General features: G+C 41.5%; 1 protein-coding gene across 5 annotated transcripts; it reads left to right on the top strand.

Moving 5' to 3' along the window:
* On the top strand, positions 1252–23873 carry LOC8060503 (serine/threonine-protein kinase SMG1). Of its 5 annotated transcripts, XR_002447475.1 has the most exons (17): positions 1252–1595; positions 1688–6545; positions 6617–6805; positions 6894–7008; positions 8342–9404; positions 12068–12515; positions 13537–13590; positions 13675–16516; positions 17215–17328; positions 17448–17578; positions 17922–18014; positions 18604–18876; positions 19238–19727; positions 20257–20332; positions 20418–20558; positions 22366–22527; positions 22956–23873. XR_002447475.1 is itself a non-coding variant. In XM_021447304.1 (16 exons), exons 1-15 carry the CDS (start codon positions 1369–1371, stop codon positions 20515–20517), a joined length of 11073 nt encoding a protein of 3690 aa, XP_021302979.1. In that variant the 5' UTR covers positions 1252–1368; the 3' UTR covers positions 20518–20558; positions 23116–23873. The 5 variants fall into 5 exon arrangements, 4 of the variants coding, with proteins under 4 accessions (XP_021302979.1, XP_021302976.1, XP_002466494.2 ...); XM_021447304.1 differs by lacking the exon at positions 22366–22527 and having other exon boundaries at positions 23116–23873; XM_021447301.1 differs by lacking the exon at positions 22366–22527 and having other exon boundaries at positions 23072–23873.

Raw genomic sequence — 24514 nt, 5'->3', positions numbered from 1 at the left:
GTCGGGAGGGTTTTTTAGAAACTAATAAAAAAACAAATTACATAAACTTCAAGACAAATTTATTAAGCATAATTAATCTGTCATTAGCATATGTGGGTTACTATAGCACTTAAGGCTAATCATGGAGTAACTAGGCTTAAAAGATTCGTCTCGCGATTCTCAACTAAACTGTGTAATTAGTTTATTTTTTTATCTACATTTAATGTTCCATGCATGTGTCCAAAGATTCGATGGGATGGATGAAAAAATTTTGGGTGGGAAACTAAACAGGGCCCAGCTTTGCACCGGGTCAATCATGTCGGTCAGACAACAGCAGCACCCCATTAACTCTCTAAAGATTTGATGGCCACAACAGCACCTGTACGTAGACAACAGCAGCAAGTGGTTTTGGCAAGTCGGAGACCGCGCTTGCGCGTGATGGACTGAAGGATGGGCAAGTTGTCATATTTTGCCAAGCCATATGCCAAACTGTTGGACCATCATTTTCTAGTTTTACCAAAAATAAAAGATAGCAAGTGGTTTTGGCAAACTCTTGGAGATGCTCATATAATTAAATTTTCATCTTTGTCTATTATATAGGGTGGGTTAGGTCATATTTAGACTCATATATATAAACCAAGTTTAAGAATAAAAATAATATCATCGACCAAGTTTATGGCCGATCATCTTCAAAGTTCATGACCTGAGATGACACTGTTCATCAAATTTAGCATAAATACCACTTTGAAAGCTTATGAATCTGAAATGACACTACTGACCAAAAATAGGATCGATGGTGAACTTTACTTAAAAAAATGAATAGACGATAAACTAACTCATTTATCAAATCAAACAACCTTGCACTAGTTTAGTGGAATGGCCTTGTTGTCGTACTGATATTAATTATTAGCTTTGTGTATCAACTTATTCTATTTGTTTGACAAAAAAACAGCCTGATAAATCACTTCCTTCCACGACTCTAACTAATTCTCGCAAAAAAGAAAACTTAATAACTAATTTTCAATAAAAATTCATAGTTCTGCTAAAAAAATCATAGTAATCATAGGTCTTGTTTAGTTTATCCTAAAACTTTTTTTTTTCAAAATTTCTAAGCCACATCGAATCTTGCGTCATATGTGTAGAGCATTAAATATAGATAAAAATAACTAATTACACACTACAATTTACAAGACGAATTTTTTAAGCTTTTTAACAATAATTAACACATGCTAACAGAATACATATCGATCTGAACCGTCGGTTCACCGGGGCGTTCCACTAGAGAAGACGGCGGAGGCGCCGACGCGAGAGACTGCTCTCCTGTTTCTCGGTGCCGGGCGTCTAGGCAGCGCGGCGGCCGATGAGATTGGCGGCGTGGCGGTGGCGACAATGCAAAACCCTCGCCCCTCATACGCGCACCACCAGCTCCAGCAGCACCTCTCCTCCCTCCTTTCCGCCGCCGCCGGCGATCCCCCGCACACCTCCGACGACGCCTCCCGCACCACCGCCCTCTCCAACCTCCGTCTCTCCTTCCTCCACCCTCCCAACCGCCCCCTGTTACCTGCCCTCGCTCCCTTCCTCGCCCCGCCCCTCTCGGTCCTCCTCGCCGACGATGCGTAAGTGAACCTTCCTCTGCTCCTCCTCGCTTTCCCCAGTCGTGACGAATCACTCGATTCACCCGGGTCGTGCTTTATTGTTTGCTGCGCAGGTCCTACGCCGTGCGGCGCGCGGCGGTTTCGGCGTACGCGGCGCTCTGCGCGGTGCTGTGCTCGCACGAAGCGCCTGGGGGCCTGCCGGATGGGTTCGTCGCCTGGGCGCTGCCGCTCCTGGGGGACCCCTCCTCAGCTGCTCTCGTCGCCGAGGGGCTCCGGGAGCTCCTGGCCACTGGGGACGTGGCCCCGGTCGAGAGGTTCGTGCCGCCTCTTCTTGCCGCCTGCCGTGACGTGCTAGAGGATGAGAGGACGTCCCTTGCCGTGCTCCGGTGTCTGCTCAGCCTGCTTATGCTGGTTGCCGCCAAGTTCCCCCACTGCTTCCGTCCACAGTTTGTTGATATCATGGACCTGCTTCTTGGGTGGGCGTTTGTGCCAGACCTAGCTGATGCCGATCGCAGCATGATCATTGATAGTTTTCCGCAGTTTCAGTGGCATTGGCTTGGGAATTTGCAGTTCTCACTTGGATTGCTGCCCAAGTTCTTGACCGATATGGAGGTGCTTGTGCATGATCCCAACCTTGCAGCCAGCCATAATTCTGGGAGGCTTCGTCCGCCGTTTGCTTGCTTCTCTACTTTACTGCAGATTATGGCTTCTGGTGTGGCTGAGCGAAATAACCTAAGGGAACTTGTAGCTGGGCCTCTGGAAGGTTTAGCTCCTCAGCTTTTAAGGTGTGCATCAGTAATAGCCTCTAACCTTGGCTGGTCTGAGAGAATGGAAGAAGCATCCAAATGCTTGGTCTTGCTTGCAGAGATTCTGCAGGAAAAGTTTGCTGAATTTTATGTCCATTTTGTGGATGTGTTGGCCCAGAGCTTGGAAGTTGCCTCCTCAGCACAGTTGGTGGCAGCACTTAAGACTAACCTGCAAGTTCTATCACTGCAAAATTTGGGGCTCCGTGCAGCTTCTGTTGGAGCTTTGCTTGACTTCAGTTCAATTTTATCCAAGTTACGTCTTCATCCAAACCACACCGTGGTTGCAAACTCAGCAGCTACTTACCTTTTTTGCTTACAGCATGGATTGGAAGATGTAGTTGATCAAGCAATTGCATCATTAATGAATGAGTTGGAGCTGATAAAATCTCTGCTTGAGGAAGGACATGTAAGTTATCCTGATATCCATAGTCTCTCCTTAGAATCTAACAGTGAAAGGAAAAACAAGTCAAACTCAGGTGCACATTGTTGGGCACAGTATTCAGAGGATCAGTTGCTTTCCCTAATGAAATTTGATCTCAAGATTCTTCTGGTGACGATTGCACTAGATACAAAAAAGAGAAATGAGAGAACAACTAACTTGATATCATTCATCTCAGAGAAGCTTGACCCATTCAGTGCCCCTTTCCATAATTTCCTTGAGATGCAGTTTCAGATTTTCTCTACACTACACAAACTGAGCAACATGGAACTCTCAAGCAATATGCCAGCATCTGAACCATCTGAAAGAGGCTCTGGAGGTTGTGAAACACAGCCGGTTGTGGCAGAAAAGAAGATTTCTTGTGAATGTAAAAAGAAGTTTGTGCATAAATATGGCAAATACATAGTTCAGGGCCTTAATGCATCATCATCCTTGACACTGAAATTAGAGGCTCTAGATTGGATAGGTTCATTTGAAAAATTGATCCATGGATTGGAGAAGGATGTGGATAAGCTCAGTTTCTCTTATGATGTCATCTGGGATGCTACCCTTTCGAATGGTATCCTTTTTGCTGTATTGGATTGTGCATATGATAGGGAGCCTAAAGTAAGGTGCCATGTTGCAATAACCTTGGAGTTACTATTTCTGGGAAGGCTCATCAATCCCATGAATTTCTATGTTGTCACTCAGGTTCTGCTAGACAAGCTTAGTGATCCAGATAGTAATGTAAAGGATGCATTCTTAAGGCTATTTTCAGTCACCTTACCTATCACAACATATGCATTTGGCTTGTTTGCAGACAAGTGTAATTATCTTAATTCCTCAGATGTTGGTAACATGTCCAACCATTGCATGAACTGGAGGAATGTGCTTGCTGTGAAGCAACAGCCTAGGAAACTCCACTGGCAGCAGCTTGTTTCTGTTTTGAGTTACCTTTCTCTCAGATTGAAGTTACCTCTTTCGTCTTGGGTGCAACGGCTGGTCTTTAGTTACCGTGGGAAGAAAGATATGCTTTCTGGTCAAACTGATATGTTTGGAGATGCTGATGGGAACGAACTCCTCAAAGGTCCTGGTGTTGACAGAAATACTATTGATAGAATGTACTCAGTAAATAATCATGCTGCTGTTTGGTGGGGAATCCATGAAGCTGCCCGGCACTGCATTAACCTTCGGCTTCGAACTCATCTAGGTGGTCCCACTCAGACATTTGCAGCTCTAGAACGCATGCTTTTGGATGTAACAAATGTATTGACGCTGGAAGCTAAGGAAGGTGAAGGAAGGTATATAGGGCCAGCTGACATTTGTTTATTGCCAATGCGTCTTCTATTGGATTTTGTTGAGGCATTGAAAAAATATGCTTACAATGCATATGAAGGTTCCTTTGTTCTATCACCCCCACCAAAAGCAAGTTCTGTGTTTTTCCATGCAAACAAACGAGTTTGTGAAGAGTGGTTTTCACGAATTTGTGATCCAATGTTGAATGCAGGATTAGCTATGCATTGTAGTGATGCAGTCATTCACTACTGTTCACTCCGGTTGGTAGATCTTAGAAACCTGGCTGCATCATCCCTCAGAGGCAACAGTCACACTGGAGGGGCTATTGAAAGTCATCATGCCTTTAGAGAGAGGTTAGAAGCAGATGTTCTGAAGGTCCTCCGGCATGCTTCCCTGGCACTCTGTAGATGTCATGAAACAGATGCCTTAGTTGGACTTCAGAAGTGGGCTGCATCAACATTCTACTCTTATTTTGAGCAAGATAATCAACTAGTTCGGGGCGTATCTGATCGCGACAATCACTTCTCCTGGATATCAGGACTGATCTATCAATCCCAGGGGCAGTATGAAAAGGCCGCTGCACATTATTCACATCTACTGCAGTCGGAGGAAGCCCTTGCCTCCATGAAATCTGATGGCATTCAGTACATCATAGAGCGTGTTATTGAGTGCTACACATCCCTTTCAGATTGGAAATGCTTAGAAAGTTGGCTTGCTGAGTTACAAGTGCTCCGTTCTGTACATGCAGGCAAACCTTATTCAGGTGCTCTAACAAGTGCTGGCAATGAACTTAATGCTATTCATGCAATGGCATGCTTTGATGAGGGGGACTTCCATTCAGCTTGGGGTTATCTTGACCTGACTCCGAAAAGCAGCAGTGAGCTCACCCTTGATCCCAAGGTCGCACTTGAGAGAAGTGAACTTATGCTTTTGCGTGGAATGCTGCAATCTAATAGCAAGTCAGAGGGCGTAAAAGAGGAGCTTGATAAGGCTAAATTGATGTTGAATGAAGCACTCTCTGTTGTCCCACTCAATGGATTGCCTGAAGCTGCTGCTTGCGCTGGCCAGCTTCATTGCATATTTGCATTCGAAGAAGCCTCAGGGTTGACCTGCGGAAATGGACCTAATCAATTGCAATCAATAATGGATTCTTTATTGAAAGCACTGCATGATCCTGTCGATGAAATGCATCAAGATTGCAGCATGTGGCTAAAGGTCTTCAAAGTGTACCGTCATACACAGCCATCTTCTTTATCCACTCTTCTTCTCTGTCAGAAGCTTGCAAGTCTTTCTAGAAAGCAGAGCAACTTTATGTTGGCTGCTCGTTTAAACCAGTACCTCATAGATCATCCTTTGAAGTCGTCTGAGGAGATGGACAAGGAAATACTTGAATTGAACATTAAATATGAAGGCGCCTTGCTGAAGCATGAAAAGGGAAATAATGAAGAGGCTTTATCTGATCTGTGGTCACTGGTCCGCGCTAGCATTCTGTCTACAGTTAGTTGTTCATCTGGCATTGGCACTTCACATTCACTAGTTGCTAGGGCTTGTTTGAAACTCTCAACCTGGATGGAGCAAGAGAACTCAACTCCTACTTTGAATTCAATCATTTCAAAGGTAATAAAAGATTTCAGCGATTCTGATTGCTTTCAAGAGAAACTTCTATCTGGTGATAGTGTGTCTGTTTCGACTTTGGATTATCATGCACTTGCTCAAGAAATCATAGGCACTGCTCGGAAGATATCCTGGCAACTTTGCCCTAGCATGGGTAAGGCTTGGCTTGCTTATGCATCCTGGTGCTTTGCTCATGCCAGTTATTCTCTGTCTGGAACCGATTCAAACTTGCAGAATTCACTGTCCCCTGTTCTTCAGTATGAACTCTCCCCGGATAGATATCAGTTGACAGATGACGAGAAATCTAAGGTGGGGGAAATAATCAGAAGTATCTGTGCTGATAAACATGCAAATCATGTGGGTTGTGAATACCCAGTGACACCAGGGTGTTGCAATTCTGCACCAGAATACCCCATATCTTTACTTACTGAACAGGCAATTAGTTTGATAGAAACTGCAGCTGGAGCACCAGGCTTTGAGGCCCGTGAAGGTGATGATCCCTCTGCAGTTCTAGCATCAGAGCTAGTGGTTCTTTGTAAATGTGATTCCGGAAAGGACACTGCACCTTTGATTGGCATGCTTACTGAAATATGGCGGTCTTTAAGGAAAAGGAGGGTATCACTCTTCGGGCATGCAGCACATGCTTATTTTCAGTACCTTTCTCATTCATCAACTGAGCTTCAATCTTCATATCACCATGATGCTTTAAAAGGGAAAAGAAGAAGCTATACTATGCGTGCGATGCTGTATCTCCTTCACGTAATGTTGAACTATGGGGTGGAACTGAAGGAAACACTTGAAAGTGGGCTTTCAACAGTTCCTTTATTGCCATGGCAGGTACGTCATGATAGTGTCCTATATTCTATAATTTTGGGTGTATGATAATTATATGCTTTGAAAATATGCAGGAGATTATACCTCAACTTTTTGCACGCTTGAGTTCCCACCCAGAGAAGATAGTAAGGGAACTTTTAGAGAGCATATTGCTGAAGCTAGGAAAGCTGTCTCCTTGTTCTATTGTATATCCTACATTGGTTGATATCAGTGCTTGTGAAGGAGAACCCTCTGAGGAGCTTCAGCGCATATCAGACTTTCTGGTATTTTACCTTACACTATGGTTATCTGCTTTAGTCTATAAGCGGTTATTCCAATTAATGTTATTTGGAACCTTTCTGTTTTCCATAGGTTAAGCTATACCCCAAATTAGTTAAAGATGTTAAGCTTGCAATTGAGGAGCTAGGTATGATTACTGTTCTTTGGGAGGAACAATGGCTCAGCACATTACAAGATCTCCATTCAGGTAAGCCTCCCTTCCCCTCTTGTTGTGCTGATGGATGAACTAGGATGCGGCTTTGATTAAAAACTTAGATACCTACAAAGGACTTAGTTTAAGGTTCAGTTCTGCTTGACACTGCTGTGCTTTCCCTTACAATTCAGTCTGCAGTCTCTACCAACTAGAGTAATACTCCCTCCATCCCAAATTATAAGTCATTCCAAGGATCTCGGAGAGTTAAAACATCTCAAGTTTGACCAAAATTATAGAAAAAATTACAAAGATTTATGACATCAAATAGATATACTATGAAAATATAATTAATGAAGAACCTAATGACACTTAGTTGGTATCATAACTGTTATTATCCTACCATATAAATTTGGTCAAACTTGAGATGTTTTGACTCTCCAAGATTCTTGGAATGACTTATAATTTGGGATGGAGTACGTTTTTTGATTTATGACTTGAAAAGGATGTTATTGGTTAGGTGATATAATTGGTAAATATAGTCAGTTTTAAAAGGTGTCTGCACTCTGCAACATGAAAAGCACCCTAACGTTTGTGTATTACAAATTTTGTATGTTTTATTCTATGCTTTGTGGAATTACATGTTCTTTTAGTGTTGTGTGCTACTGCACCTGACATGACAAGTTAACTAGGTTCCAGGCTTTCCAGTGCCATGAAAGGATGAAACTCGCTGCATATATGCGATAGGATTGATGGTGCCCCTGGAATGTTTATGATTTATGGCTTGTGAGATACTTCAGTTTCAGCTTGCTATGCTGTAAAAGCAATTGCTTGTATGCAAATGAAAAAGAAAATCTTGTTGAAGCATACAGATTACAGCCACTCCCACCCCAACACACACACGAATATGCAGGAGAGCTGTGTATCATTGCATTAACAAGAAGAAACAAGAACACCAAAATACCAAAACACCCCCAAAGACTGACGCACCAAGCTTGCAGCCCACACGCACAGGCACCACACACTTAGCACCTTAACAAATTACAAACGCGCCAGATAAAATAGTCACGGCATCTACCAAGTATATCATGCAGTTACTGCTGCACAAAACAACAATACTGTTAAAGGATTTTTTTAGCGTAAACTGTTAAAGGATTTGCTTATATGCAAATGAAAATTTCTTGTCACTGGGAGTAGAGTAGTTCATCTGTAGGTTCAGTTAGAAGCATATTGTCCAGCTGCTGTTTCATAAAACAATTTACATGTAGAAATGATCTTCTGGGCCTCAAGGAATAGATGACTATATATTTCGGCCATGTAAAGTTGTAAACTACACTTCATGAGGACAGATGCAGATGCTAATATTGTCCAAATTTCTATTTAAATGCAGATGTTTTGAGAAGAATCAATATACTTAAAGACGAAGCTGCAAGGGTTGCTGCAAATTCTACACTGAGTTCAGCAGAAAAGAACAAGATCAATGCTGCAAAATATTCTGCTGTTATGGCTCCAATAGTTGTAGCCTTGGAACGCCGTTTGGCATCTACATCTCGTGAAACAAAAACACCCCACGAAGTGTGGTTCCATAAAGAATACAATGCTAAACTGAAGTCTGCAGTCACAACCCTTAAGACACCCCCTGGATCTCCAGCAGCATTAGGAGAGATTTGGCAACCTTTTGATTCAATTGCTGCTTCTTTAGCCACGCATCAAAGAAAGTCATGCGTAATGTTAAGTGAAATTGCTCCGCAGCTAGCTGTTTTGTCAACCTCTGACATTCCAATGCCTGGTTTTGAGAAGAAGATACTTGGTTCCTCAGAATCCTTTTCTGTAAACCATGACATTGTAACTGTATCTTCCTTCTGCAAAGAGGTGACAATACTTTCAACAAAGACAAGGCCTAAGAAGCTCATCTTGCAAGGATCAGATGGTCAGAGGTACACGTACCTTCTCAAGGGCCGGGAAGATTTACGCCTTGATTCACGGATAATGCAGTTATTGGAGGCAATAAATAGCTTGTTGTATTCGTCTTCCAACACTCGAAGTCGAAATATCGCATTACGGTTCTATTCCGTTACACCAGTTAGTGGACGAGCTGGACTGATCCAGTGGGTGGAAAATGTAAGCAGCATATACAATGTGTACAAATCATGGCAAAAGCGCTCACAGTTGGCACAGGCACAGGCAGAGGCACAGTTATCTTCAGTTAGCACTGGTAACATTCACAACCCTGTTGCACCTGTTCCCCGTCCAAGTGACATGTTCTATGGGAAGATTATACCAGCACTGAAAGAAAAAGGGATCAAAAGGGTAGTCTCACGAAGAGATTGGCCACTAGACGTTAAAAGAAAAGTTCTATTGGAGCTTATGAATGAGACTCCGAAACAGATTCTGTGGCAAGAAATGTGGTGTGCAAGCGAAGGGTTCAGAAACTTTAACTCCAAAGTAAATAGGTATGTGGAAGCATGGCACCTTTATTTTGAACACAGAATTTACATTATCCGCCACCACTTGCTCTTTGCCACTGTTAGGGGAGGCCAGCAGCTCAACACCCTGACCTTCCTGGGAAAAGATTGTGTATTTTTTCTCTGCTACTAGTTGTTACTTCCTCAAAGAACGAGTAGGCTGTTAGTTGTTGGTATTCTGGGAAACCGTTCCTGCATTAGGCATAGGAGACATACTCCTTCTGTTCACAAATACTTGTCACATTTGACTTTGTATAGTCTACGATGTATATCTTTGACCACTAATTTCTTCTAGAATATATTCTTAAAATCTTTCACACCTATAATATCCTGCAGTATTTTTCAGTACAATTACACGCATAACTTATATGTTTTCAAGCTAAACTTATTTTCTAAAGGTTTAATTAAATCTTGTCCATAACGACATTTTTTTGTCACTGGAGGGAGTATATAATTATATATTAAATTGAATTTTTGCTTTAGTTGACTGTTGCACTCTTAATCCTTAATGAGTAAAGAACATATTCTTAAACAATAGTTGAAGGAAAAAAGATGTTTACTCTTTTCTTGGAAGAAAGAAAGAGGAGAATTTGCTGAACTAAATGGTTGCAAATCCCTAGTCCTTAGTATTTGGTATTTGGGCCTTCCGTGGAAGCTGAGGTGAAGACAGTCTTCCCAGTTTTGTGCACAGTACTTTGTCATGGATTTGATTCTACTAGCGTTGACAAGAGTTTGATGTGTGTGCAGGGCATCTTCATTATTTAAAGTTCAAAACTGTTAGAATTAGGGTTTCATTGATTGGGCTAACCCTAACCAGGGTGCCATATAATTAGGGATACATGGGCCTCATGGGCCTAGCCACATGGGCCTGCATTACACATACTCTAACACCCCCTAGCAGTCTGAACTACCGGCGCAGCGGAGTTTGCAGACTGAACAAGAAAAGAAGGACAACACACGAGCCCCCCCCACAGACACAACTAGCCACTGGTGATGTTGAGGCTGGAGCGGAACTCGGTGAAGGTCGAGGACGGGAGACCCTTGGTGAAGATGTCGGCGAACTGGGAGGTAGTCGGGACGTGGAGGACCCGAACATCGCCGACAGCGACCCGGTCCCGGACGAAGTGTAGATCCATCTCCACTACTTGGCACCGGCGTCTCGGCCATCCTGGACGTGATGCCCTGATGCAGCTTAGTCGTAGTTCCGATATTCGATGTACTCGGGCTCACGATGAGCATTTGTGTCATGCGTGCCAACTGGGCCGTCATGTTCGTCTTCCTTTTTATAGTTCTTCTCATGCCTAACATGGTACCAGCCAAGGTTTTCCTCCTCCTCCTCCTCCGCCCAGCCGCCTCCAGGCCAGCAGCCGCCGCCGCCGGCCGACCAGCTGCCTGGGCGCCGCTGCCGCCGCCATGGCAGGCCGGGAGCCTCCTCCCCCTCCTCCTCCTCCCTATTTCCAGCAGTTTCCGGCGCTCCCCTGCCCATCCTGGGCCCAAGCCGCCGCCGCGGGTGGCCAGCCCTGACCTCCCCTGCAGCAGCCAGCGGGCGCGGCCCGCCCTCCTCTCCTCCTGGCGGCCATCGCGGGCGCGGAATCAGCCGCCGCCGCGGGGGGGCAGCCCCGACCTCCTCTGCAGCAGCCAGCGGGCGCGGCCCGCACTCCTCTCCTCCTGGCGGCCGTCGCGGGCGCGGAACCGGCGGTCGCTGCGGAGTGCGGACGCCGCGGCGCGCGCAGAGGCTGCGGCGCGCGCGGACACTGCGGCGCGCACGGAGGCAGCGGTGCACGCGGACGCGGCGGCTCGCGCGGCTGCAGCGCGAGCGCCTGCGGACGGGGCGCGTGCTGATGCCGTGGAGGACGTCGCGGACGCCCCTGAGCTCTGATACCATGTTAGAATTAGGGTTTCATTGATTGGGCTAACCCTAACCAGGGTGCCATATAATTAGGGATACATGGGCCTCATGGGCCTAGCCACATGGGCCTGCATTACACATACTCTAACAAAAACTCATGTTAGTATTAGGAACTCTGGTTAAGAATTTTGTGTGTATAAGGCCCTGTTTGGATCCATTAGAGCTATCAGTTACTGTAGCCGCTAACAATTAGCTTCTTTGGATCCAAATGGGTCCAGCTAATTGTTAGCTGAATACCCAACTAACAACTATTTCACAGCTAATAGCAACTAATAATTATCTAGCTAGCTAATATCAGGTGTGAGCTATTAGCTAGCTAACTATTTTTTCCCTCAAACGACGAGGAGAGCTGCTTGTCATTTCATTAAGAAGAGAAAGAATACAAAGGAGAGACAAGAATAGTGCAAGGGAGAGAAACTCCTGAGCTAGCTAACTATTAGCAGCTAATGCATCCAAACAGGGCCTAAGTAACTTTGTGAAGTAACCCTTCCCATGCAATGATGTATTTTAATGCATATGGTAACTGAATTTAAAGAAGGTCAACAATGCATTTTTTTTTTGAAAAATAAGGTCAAAATGCATTGATGAACAAATTATTGGTTACTCATTTGTTCAACATAACGCAGGTTACCAAAGAGTGCTATGATAGCCCTTCTTTCTTCTTGATTTTAATAATTTTAATGCCTGATAACTAAATTTGCTGTTGACGATTGCTTAACTATGAATCATTTTCTCATTGCAGATTCTCCAGCAGCGTAGCAGCCATGAGCATAGTTGGCCATATGCTGGGTCTTGGAGATAGACATTTGGACAACATTCTTATGGATTTCAGCAATGGGGATGTAGTTCATATTGATTACAACATATGCTTTGATAAAGGGAAGAGGTTGAAGATTCCAGAAATTGTTCCATTCCGTCTCACTCAAACTATTGAATCAGCTTTAGGATTGACTGGCGTGGAAGGTGTTTTTAGAGTTACTTGTGAGGAAGTTATGGATGTCCTCTTGAAGAACAAAGATATCATCTTGATGTTGTTGGAAGTATTTGTTTGGGATCCATTGATTGAGTGGACACGTGGAAATATCCAAGATGAAGCAGGAATTGCCGGTGAAGAGAAGAAAGGAATGGAATTAGCAGTTAGTTTGAGCTTGTTCTCTTCTAGAATTCAAGAAATCCGTGTTCCTTTGCAGGTAACTGTTATCTATTCGAGTTGGAAAGTTTCTCTGCATCTATCATTTGTGATTAATTTAACAGGGAGGTGCTACTAAACACACGCTTCATTGTGGAAAATCTGCACTCTTATTGTATTTACTAAGTAAAACTTCTTCCCAGAAATATACACCGTTTTAGAATTTGAGTGGTCAGACTTTAGCTTTGACTGCTTAGATTTATTAGTTCTTAAACATGAAGGTTGCACTTTTAGATTGTTATTTGTCATCAGAAGTACTTCCAAACATGTTTTTCCCTTTACCAATAATTTTGCTGGCCAAAGTTGCTTACTGAAGATGATGGCGTACCGTTTGATATATAAAATTTGTACTTATCAGTGATTGAAGCAAACGTAGGGACACTATCAAATTAGCTAACTGATGTTGTATGCATGGTTATAAGTTTATAACCAAACTTTCTTGTTTAATTTATTCCTAAGAAATATATAGTAGGTTAGTGGTGCATGATTAATAATTGTTTCATTATCTATGATTGGTTCTGAAAAATATCATAGATTTTTTTATCCATTATCTAAAAAAAAATCTATGATTTTTTTCTGATAAGGTTGTAGGCAGTGTTCTTATGGCGTCCAGGCGACCCCCCAGCGCCTTGCAAAATGGTCGCCTAGGCGGGCAACGCGGGCGCCTAGGCATCCAAGGCGGGCGTCCAAGCGGTGGCGCATTGTCATGCCTCGCCTTTACGCCTTAAGAACTATGGTTGTAGGAATAAAATGGATGATATAGCCTCTCTGATTCCATCTTTTTTTCTCTCTCTCTAACACACATCTAATATTGTACCTCTGTCTCAAATTTCAAACTTGACCCAAGACCTCTAGAGAGGAACTCACACATTGGCTCTGACTCCATCTTTCACACACTAGTACATGAACACTATGATTACTGTTTCAGGATTGAGGCCCATTTTGTGATGTTGCCTGTCCTGAACTATAAGTTATTTTTATTATTATTGTCACTATCTGATTGAACGCTTTCCTTTTGCCAGGAGCACAAGGATCTTTTCTTAACTAATTTGCCAGCTACAGTATCTTCTCTAAAGGTATTCTTTACAATTTTGTTACTCACAGGTTAAGTATTTCAAATAAAATATTTTTAATCTCCTGCTAACTTTTACTATGTGCAGAAATTCTTGGATATTTTAGATCAGTATGAAGCTGCATCGGCTATATTTTATCATGCTGAGAAAGAGAGATCAAGTGTTTTGCAGCATGAAATGTCGGCTAAGTCAGTCCTAGCTGATGCTACATCAGTTGCTGAGAAATCTCGCACTTCATTTGAAATTCATGCTCATGAGTTAGCAGAAGCAAAAGCTGCGGCAGTTGATGAAGCTAACAAGCTTGCAATATGGGTGGAAAAACATGCACTGGTTCTTGATGCTATACGGGAGAACTCTGTTGCATGCGTTGAGTCATGCATGCAGTTGAATTGTAAGGACGAGGCATTGAGCCTTATTTCAGCCGTCCTAGAATCAGGAGTCCCACTTACAGTTGTACCAGAACCAACAAGAGCACAGTGCTCGGAATTGGATAGGGAGGTTTCTCAATTATTATCTGAGTTACAGGGTGGACTTTCCTCTGCTTTAGACTCACTTGGTGAATATTCTTTAGTCTTGAAGCAAGTTCTTCCAGTTAACTACATCACAACCAGTCCGATCACTGGTTGGGCGCAAGTCTTGCAGCTCTCTGTAAGAAGTACATCACAAGATATGCTTTCCCTTGCCAAAAGGCAGGCTGCAGAAGTCATTGCTAAGGTTCAAGGTGAAGGCATTAATCTAGTGCAACAAAGATATCGGGATCTCTTAAATCAAATGGAAAGTTATGTTTCATGTGTGGAAAGACTTGTGAGGGAGTGTTCTGAACTGATGAATTCTATTGGGTTGAATAATGAAGTGCAATCCAAAGAGCGGATACTTTCTGCATTCATGAACTCTGTTCAATTTCCTTCACAAAAGAAGGATGGCGATAATACTCATTTGTCGCATTCAGGAAATCCTCAGCAGGGTGAGATCAAAACTCCCACCAAGGGTGATGTACAAGAGACAACAGGTAAGGTGCTCTCTATTCTTGGGATTGCTGTGGGTCAGTTATATAGTGATATTAGAGCCAAAGTATCTGAGCTCTCAACTAAAGCTATTGGAAAAGCTAAATTTAGGACAGATGATTCTGGTCTTCAAGCTGTTGCTGGAATGAGCTTGCAAGTTTTCGAACAACACATAGAAAAATGTGCATTAATCTCTGGAGTTGTTGATGAAGTGCATGAAGTTATTGGGAAAACCTTAGCTGAAACAAGTGCTACTTATGCAAAGCCCAGTCCTAGGCACTGGGCTTCTACTTTTCAGGCCGCTTTGCACTCAAGTATCAACTTGATTGAACAAATCACTGAAACTTTTCTTCCAGAATTTATCAGATCAGTTGTTCCACATAAATCAGAGGTAAAGGAAATCATCAGGTCAATTTCTGAGGTACGTGGTTCTGTTGATAATGCTCTAAGGAAGCTGATTGAGGTAGAACTTGAGAGAGCATCTCTTACTGAATTGGAACAGAATTACTCTGTGAAAGTTGGCAGAATTACTGAGCAGCAAATAGCTCTTGAAGAAGCTGCTGCAAGAGGTAGAGAACATCTATCATGGGAAGAAGCAGAGGAGCTTGCTTCACAGGAGGAAATCTGTAGGGCACAATTGGAACAACTACATGAAACATGGAGCCAGAAAGATATGCGTATTTCGTCACTTATGAAAGTAGAAGACAGTGTCATGAATTCATTGCTTTCTTCTAAACAGTACGTTTCATCTTTGGTGGATCATGACCAGGAAAGTGAGTTTCATTTTAGACAAATTAAGGCCCTCCTTTCAATCTTGACAAAGCCCTTTGCTGACTTGGAATCACTTGACCGTATGCTATCATCATCTGGCATGTTCCCTCATCCCATTTCCAATGTTAAAGATGCTTTGTCTTTGGGTTCTTCATTGTCTGACATGGTGTGGCCTTTAGCTGGCATATTGAAGGATCATGCTTTTTTCGTTTGGGAACTCAATCTTCTTGATTCAGTTCTTGATTTATGCATGCATGAAATTTCATCTTCTCTTGATCATAGTATTAGTGCTAATCAACTTTACATGACTCTTAAAAAGAAGCTTGCAAGCCATGTGGAAAAACAAGTTTTCCGGTATGTCACAGAAAGGATTGCTCCTGCACTCATCCTAAAGTTGGATGAACAAATTTGTGTTTTACTGCAGCTGAGTCAAGGAATAAGAGAATCAGATCAGACTAAAAGAGATTCTGCTGCCGTTGGAAGGGTTGCATTAATGCTTGAGGAGTATTGTAATGCTCATGAAACAGCTAGAGCTGCCCGTACTGCAGTTTCGTTAATGAAAAGGCAATTAAATGAACTCACTGAGGCCCTGCGCAAAATCATTTTGGAAATAGTTCAGGTTGAATGGCTACATGATATTTCATCGCCACATGCACAGAAGGCAAAGGTTTTGTCACAAAATATTCTTAGTGATGATAAGTTCATCTCTTTGATTTTAAATTTGAGCAGAAGCAACTTGTTAGATAAGATCCAATCTTCTGTCTCATTAGTAACAAGGTCAATTGAATTCCTGCAAGCTTGTGAAAGCATTTCTATTTCGGCTGAAGGACAACTTGAGAGAGCAATGGGATGGGCCTGTGCTGGACCAAATACTTCCAGTGCAGGTGGCTCAACGGCAAAGGGTTCAGGAATTCCCCCTGAATTTCATGGTCATATATTAAAAAGAAGGAGATTGCTTCGAGTGGTTCAAAAAGAGGCATCTGATCTTGTTCAACTTTGCACCTCTGTTTTAGAGTTTGAAGCATCCAGAGATGGACTTTACTTCGGTCCTGAGGATAAAGCTTCTGAACAATCTACAGACAAAGGCAGGGCCTGGCAGCAAACTTTCTTGAATCTCCTGGCACGTCTAGATGCATCATATCATTCTTTTACATGTAAGTTGATTATTCATCCTTTCATATTTCCATTCAAGTTACGCTTGATGCTGTCCATGTGCGCGGTAAATTTCTGTGGAGATTGTATGGATAGTTTAGTCTCTCTCTAAAAAGCTGCATCTGCTGAAGATAGCCTGTTGGTTTCTTGTGGTTTGTGGTGTTAATTGTGCTGATGTGCTAGTGTAGGCTGTGGTTGCTTGTTTGTACCATAACTTTTGTTTATTTTTGTTACCTTTTCATTTAGGGGGTGTTTAGTTCCCCATAAAATGCAAAATGCAAAATGCCAACTACTTTGGAATGATGGAATGCAAAATGCCAAAATTTTCAGGGTTATGTTTAGTTTCATCCAAAATGCAGAATTTATTGCCCTCATGAGGCTCTTTTGGGCTTTTTTTGGCCTCTTGAGGCCAAAATCCAAAATGGAGAATAACCACCTTTTTGCCAAAGTTTTTGCATGGTGTTTAGTTCCATTATGCAAAATGATGGACCAAAACCCTTTTTTTTTTGAAATAGAAGGGAACTAAACACCCCCTTATGCTCTATAGTAATCAGCTACACAACTACCACTAAACAAAATATATGGGTATCGCCAAATTCTCAGAATCTGAAAGTTTTGCACACAGCTTCCATTATGGTTCCTCTTGTTATGCTACATAAGTTTCTCCTGTTTCATAATAGTTTACTTATGTTACAAACAGGTGCAGAACAAGAATGGAAACTTGGTCAACTCAGCCTGGAAGCTGCTGGAAAAGCCTTGTTTTCAGCAAACAACCAGGTTTCAGCAGGCTCTGTGAAAGCAAATTCTGCTTTAGGTATGCCACTCCTACTTATGAAGTTGTTGCTTTGTTTCTTTTTTATCATCCAATGTTGGAACTTGTAAGATATATTCCCTGTATTTATCATTGTATAACAGATTGGTATCTTTTGCCAGCTAATCTGCAGGATGCTCTTGTTGTTATGTATGAACATGCTTGTGAAGCAAGTGCATTGCTATCTGGATTCAAACATGTATCACAGGACCGCACTGCTTTGACTTCTGAATGTGGTTCCTTGCTCGAGGAGGTACATAACCAAATATCATCTTGATCAAACTTTTTGTTTTGAGTTTAATGATTGCATAAGAGTTAGTCAAGACAACTGTGTGAATTGGGCTGTGGAAGTCTGCAAATGGTTTGTAACTACATTGACCTTGAATTGAGAAATTAATATTATTTAGCTCGATGTTTGCTATTGCTGAATCGTATATGCACTTCTATAATGATTTTTAACTCTTCAACTATGATGAACTAGAGGTTTCATATCTGGTGGTCTGTTTTATGTAGTCACACTCTCTTTTTAGTTGTTCATGACAATGTGGTTGAATCAGTTATTTCTTGTTCCTGAGTTCCTGGTGAATTATTTGCAGGTTTTAGCTATAGCAGATGGGTTGCATGATGTGTACACTCTGGGGAAGGAAGCTGCTGCAGTGCACAGTTCCCTTATGACCAACCTTTCCAAGGCTTGTCACTGCTTCTCTTTGTTCATCAAATTTCGTTCCCCAAGATCAATATATTTACCTGTTTTTCATGTGCATACATTTTTAGATTTCAGTATATTAAAATTTTAATAACGACATGGTTTTGATATATGTGGATCATAAAAACATTATTGGCCAAAGGGCCTCTAGTCCAGTTGGTTAGAGGAACCCGGCAGCACTCCTTAGGTCCTGGGTTCGACTCCCTGTGGGAGCGAATTTTCAGGCTAAGGTTAAAAAAATCCCCTCGTCTGTCCCATGCTAAAGCACAGGTCTAAGGCCCGGTCCCGGTCGTGGTCGTTCTCACATAGGCTACGGTGCCACTGGTGTATGGGTGGAGCAGGGGTTCGGGGTTTTTTTAGACCTGCGTGAGAAGGTCTTCTTCTTAATGCAATGCCTGGGGGCTGTCTTACCCCCCGCAGGTCGATTTTTTTTTTTTAAAAAAACATTATTGGAATATGCTAAACAATATTCATGTAACATATAAATACTTATCATCAATATTGTTTTTGGTAGAACATGGCATTGCTTTTTTTTTTAATCTGAAGAAGAGCTTATGTTTTGTGCTCAACAGGCAAATACAATTTTATTTCCACTTGAAGCCTGTCTATGTGCTGATGTAACTGTTATGTCTGAAGCGATTTCAAAGGAAAGAGAGAAGAATAATGCTAGTATGCCTCTTATTCATGGAAAGGCATTACACCAATCTTATAACATTAAAGTTAGGGAAGCTTGCAAAACTATGGAACCTCTGGTGGGTCCACTCACTGAGAATGCGAAGGAACTGCATTCCATGGTAATGAAGCTTGGACACATCTCAAGTCTTCATGCTGGGAATCTTCACAAGGTACTTAGCTAAGAAATGTTATATGTTGAGAGCATGTTAATCATTTGCAATCACAGTTTGAAATTTAAGTGAAAATAATAAAAGAGGTGAATATTTTGCAAAGCTTCAGGTGCAGTAATATATAGCAGAAGCTTGACCATGTTTGAACTTCCTGGTCAATGTATGCGAATCTGAATTTGTAAATACTCATGTGACGTACAGACATTTCTACTTTGTCTATTTAGTCATTTTTTATTGCTATTTTTTACAAGGAATATAGATGTATTTTGGTGTACATACATAAGTTTAACACTAACCCTTTCTTTTTGCTACATTTGTCTAGGTATCTATTATCTCACTCATCTTTTTTTCTTATTCACAGGCTCTAGAAGTTCCAGGAGAAAGGGAATCTGTGAGATCCCAGGATATGCTCTCAACACATCCTGATCTTTTGCAAAGTGATCCATCAACTGAGAAGGATAGAGCATCTCCAGGTGGCACAGATTGTGGTTCTTCAGATTTAGAAATGAATACCGACGTTTCTTTGCAAGATGGATGTTGGATTTCACCTCCAGAGCACTCATATACTAGCAGTTCTGGATGTACTACAGGATTGACCCAGATTAGTTCTTATGACAACTTAGAGAAAATAGATGCTCTTATGGATGATGGGGCTGAAATAGAAGGTCCTGGTGCTACTGACCAGGAAACAAAAGACAGTAGCAACAATCAGGAAGTTGAAACCGATTTGGTGGAGGGAAGGATTGAAAGTGCAGATAACAGTGCAGCAGCCTTCAAACAAGTTAGAGGACAAGAATGTGACAACAGCGATCCTAAATCCTATAGTGACTCGACTACTCGAGTGAGCAGAGGTAAGACAAAAATAAAAGGGTTGATGGCCTGTATCTGATACTTCTTTTTGGTTTTACTGAATTGTTTTGTCTGACAGAAAACTATGCCGCTCTGAAAACTAATATAAGAGATGTATTGTGTATCTCGACACTTAAAATTATCAGATCATTATTGTTTTAATCTGTTTGTAAATGTGCAGGCATCACTATGTCGACACCGAATAATTTTCATCTAAGAAGCAACTAAAATTGCATATACTGTAAAAATAATAATAAGACATTAGACATCTTTAACTTAATCAACCTTATACTCAGTATGCTATCTATTTTTGGTTTATATAAGAAAGATTAATGCAAAAAGGTGAGTAATTTTCTCTCATGTTAGTTCTTTGTGGGAGATTGAATATTGTAAATACTCATACCTTTGTATTTTCATAGTCTTTTTTGTGTCTGAGAACTTCTTAGCTTCTAATCAAGTAAATGCCTTAAGCATTCTGAAGCTGAAACAAATTTACAACTAGCATTTGCTTGTTCTCATTGATGGCAACAGGTAAAAATCCTTTTGCTCTGTCCATCCTGAAGCAAGTGGAGCATAAGTTACATGGACAGGATATAGATGGTACCAGGTGGGCAATTAAGAGGAAGAATTTTAGCAGTCAATTTTATTTATTTACATTTCTTGTTTTATTGATCTCATGTTATTCTGTCAAGGTCCTTGAATATTTCTGAGCAAGTTGATTATCTTCTTAAACAAGCAACAAGCATCGACAACTTATGCAATATGTACGAGGGATGGACACCTTGGATATGATTCAAAGATGTGACTTCATTGTGCATGGGCAAATTGTCCAGGTAACTTTTTCCACAATGGTTAAACTGAATTTCATTACTAGCGTAACGAAATTACATAGTTCTAAATTGTCCAGGACTCCAGGTAATAACTTGATATTATGCCCAAGCTTACAATGGTTACCTGAATCTTTTCTATTTGCCTTACTTTATGTTTTTTAAACCATAGGTCTCCTTATGTGTGGCTGCTGGTTATCGTTATAACGTACAGCAATCTTTCTGTCACTTCTTTTTTTTACTGATGTTCTCAAGATAAAACTGAAGCTGGTGTGTATGCGGTGGCGGTGACTTAGGAGGGCACTCTGTGGTAATAGACTGCTGACTGCTAGAAGAAACTAAGCTTGATATATCTTAGAAATTGATCGGTTTCTGCCTAATGAAAAGGATGTTAATGATGTACACTTGAGCAGCTGTATTGGCTTTGGCTCTGACCCCAGGGTAACTAGTGATATGCAACCTCTGAGCGGCACAAGGGATCCTCAATAATATTAAAATCCTGATAAAGGCCATTAAAGCCTTCATTTGTCTTGATGAGCAACTCATTTATACCTTCCTGCTGTGAAACGTCTGAAGAACTCCTTGTCAGAAAACTAGCATAATAAGGTTTAACATCCTAGTTTACATAATTTCCATGTTCAAGTTTGTAAGAGATGATTTGCAACTACGGGGATCTATAGTTAATTTTGAAGTCTAAGAAATTGAGTAATCATTCACTACAAGTGCAAGGACAACATATTGAACTTTCGTTCTTTAGTTTCTTGATTGGAATTTCAAGGACCTGGGTGGTCAGTCTAAGGAAAATAGTGTTTTTTTTCTTTAATTTTGTCAAAGATGTGTTGTCTACCTGATCCAAAAGGAGAACAGCATTAGGGTTCAAAATTCATCAGATTGCAGGATTGTTGCTCAATTATAAAATAAATGAGTCTTAAAACCTTTTCACACTGGACTATTCTTAGAAAGAAAGTAACAAAAGCTCCCCAGAGGACAAGTTGGTGTGTTTTTCAGGGAAAAAAAACACCCACAAGTACATTTGTTCCAGTCAACCTCCCACAAGTTTTATGTGGTTTCAAATTCTCACCTCCCTTTGGATCCTGTGTTGATCGTGCAAGTGGCTGCTCGCGTGGACACCTGATGTAGCAAATTGTCTGGCCCATCACTTGCCAGTGTGGACCTTAAATCTGACTTGGGTCCCGATGCTTGACTTCTCGTACTGTTCACTTCTTGAGACGCCAGCTACACAGCTAAGGCTAGGGGATGCCCATGACAACAAGGGAAATGGTGGTGTGGATGGGAGGTAGAGGGTGTGGCAGCATTATCCTGTAAAATAGCAAAGTTGAGACAAATGTTTGGATTTGGCATTTGGGTGGTGTTTGGCTGGATTTTGCAGAGAGGTTTGGGGCTACCTTTTTTGCAGAGGTTTTGTTGATTATGCTCTTGGGTATACTTTTTGTTGATTATGTTCTAGCTGATCCTCAGCATTGAGTTTGAACAGCTATTGAGATGGTGTGGCATTCTGTGTGACAATGGCCACCCTATATGCATGGATATCTGTGCCAACAATCTAGTAAAGTAGCAGATTTTTGTGTCCATTTGCATGCACATATGTGGAATGTTCATTGAACCCAATTGATTTTGCTAAACATGTGCGCAATTTCTAGAATTGGGCTAAAACTCCACTGAGTTTAACACCCACATGGTCCACTGTGGCAAGAGATGAATCAGTCGAAGACTGTTTGCACGACATAATCTACCATGAAGCAACACAGGATTCTAAGGGTGGTCAGAAACTAAAATCTTGTAAAACTTGTAGGTGGCTTTTTGTTATTTCCCTTCTTTTGAAATCCAAATGAGTGGTTGGATTGAAAACCAGAAAAATGGTTCCAAACAATCTTTCATCATGTCCAAGATCAGCTGAAGCTGAGACCTCAGTTTTTGTGTTCTACAGTACTGTTCATTGTTGTTTGCCTAGTTGGTATGTGCCCCTTCTCAGTTGATTTCTGCCCTGGTTGTTGTTAAGTGGCAATCTTATTATTTGGAGTAATCTTTCTGGCATAAGTTTTGATTTTCTGCTGAACAATTTATGGATCACTTTGTAAATGCATCTTTCCTTTGTGTACCTATGGTTCTATTGATCTTACTTGGGTATACTTTTTGTTGTACCCTTACTTTCTTTTTTTATGAGCAACATATCAGTTATAGTTAGCTACCATTTTTCACACAGAAATATTTGTATCACACCCCATAAAGTCATCAGCACTTCTTTTCATGTGTTTTCACCTTTTTTTTCTTGGATAAATTTCCATTAATATTGAATTGGACAATTTTGATTTTCTGGTTTATTTACAACATTTGGAATTAGCACTCACATATGTCCAATTAACCTTGTTACCATATTTCCAGATCAACAAAAGAAAGGATTACTGTAGCATGCCCAACACGTGATATGGCTGCTAGTTACTATGGATGATAGTGAAACAAGATCTCTGATTGTGGCTATTATCTTTTTCCCCTTGTAGCCAAAGCAAAGGCTGGGACTAACTGTTTCAAACATGAGCTGTAGGAGGGTTTGAATTCGATCCAGCCTCTCAAATGCTGGCAAAGAAGAGGCTCCATAGTACGCATGAATGGCTATGGATTGGTCCAAGTGAATTAGCATAATAATAATCCAGCCTACACGTGCAGCTCATGGCCTGGACATATACAATCTCTTTTCTGCCCGACCCCATGTGTTCCAGATACCAACAATGTGGGGCGCTGAAGTTAGTGCACTGTTTTTTTTGTAATTGGGCTTGCGCATGGTATGCGTTCAAATGTTCAATGAATAGCCCAGCATATGCAATTTGATGGACACATGCACACAGCCCCTCTGGATTAAGGGTTCAAGACCTTGTAGAGGCGGATGACCCATCCAAAGAGGCAGAGAACATTGAAGAAAAGAAGAAAAGACAGGCAAGTTCGTTTAGGCTGACCCAAACTTTCCTCTTTTCCCCATAGGAACCTTATGTGAACTTTATCTGGTTCAAATATAATGTACATGCCTGTACTTACGGTTTTGGTTCCCTGTCGTGGCCATGTGGCTTTCTTTGTAACCTAGATGTTAGAAATACAATTTTTGGAACTTGGACTTCTAGTTGCTTCTCTTCTCTGATGTAAAATGAACATGATGGCACGCTGACCAAGGGCAAAACCCCTTTAAGTTGTCAGAAAATTTTACTTTTAAGCATAGTATATGGGACCTAATGGTATTAGAAATGTAATAATCTAAACTCTGTAAATGATTCTTCACTTGCTTATGCGTACTGTTGTGGTTTGTCTTTCTACCTTTGTTTCTACTTGGATTCGGACTGATAGCCAGTCATCAAGTAGCCTTTTTTTTCCTTTTTTTTTTTGACAAAAGTCATCAAGTACTCTACCTTTGTTCTTGCTTGGTACTTGGACTGGGGGGAAGTCAAATTCATGAATGTGGAAATTAAGGAAAAAACACATGCTTATTTTCATCTACTAATTTCGCTCTTTTTATTATTTGAGACTCAGATTGATCGTTTTATACCCGCTTTCAATTACGAACTCGTGGGTAGTGTTTCCGCTTTTGCTCACCTGTGGCCGTGGAACAGATAGGGATCGGGTGGCCTGGATGCACGTACGCAAACGCAATGCAGCTACACCTTGGCGCAGTCCTCTCCATAGACTTTCCGATAAAATCACTTTTTCCCGCCTGATCATAGACCTACGATAGAATCTACTTTTTCCCGACATGCTGTAATTGTGTTAAATGATTGATTCATGCATAGAAGGAACAATGATTTGGCAATAACCTTCTCTTATGTGAAAAAAAAAATCTCTCATGATCATTGGTCGCCTAAATAGGCTGTGTTTAAACGGTAAACGGAGGCCACCTGCGTTGTTTAGGCTCTAAATGGTGCATTTAACGGTTAGATTATTTAAACCTGTTTAAACTG

Source organism: Sorghum bicolor, chromosome 1, assembly GCF_000003195.3.
Source record: "Sorghum bicolor cultivar BTx623 chromosome 1, Sorghum_bicolor_NCBIv3, whole genome shotgun sequence".
Lineage (NCBI taxonomy): Eukaryota > Viridiplantae > Streptophyta > Magnoliopsida > Poales > Poaceae > Sorghum > Sorghum bicolor.
This window is presented reverse-complemented; position numbering and strand designations above follow the sequence as displayed.

Coding starts and splice junctions, on each gene's coding strand:
- LOC8060503 (XM_021447304.1), top strand. CDS start 1,369: ATGCAAAACCCTCGCCCCTCATACGCGCACCACCAGCTCCAGCAGCAC. Junction 12,516..13,536: donor AAATCCGTGTTCCTTTGCAG/GTAACTGTTATC, acceptor TCCTTTTGCCAG/GAGCACAAGGATCTTTTCTT. Junction 16,517..17,214: donor ATCATATCATTCTTTTACAT/GTAAGTTGATTA, acceptor TGTTACAAACAG/GTGCAGAACAAGAATGGAAA.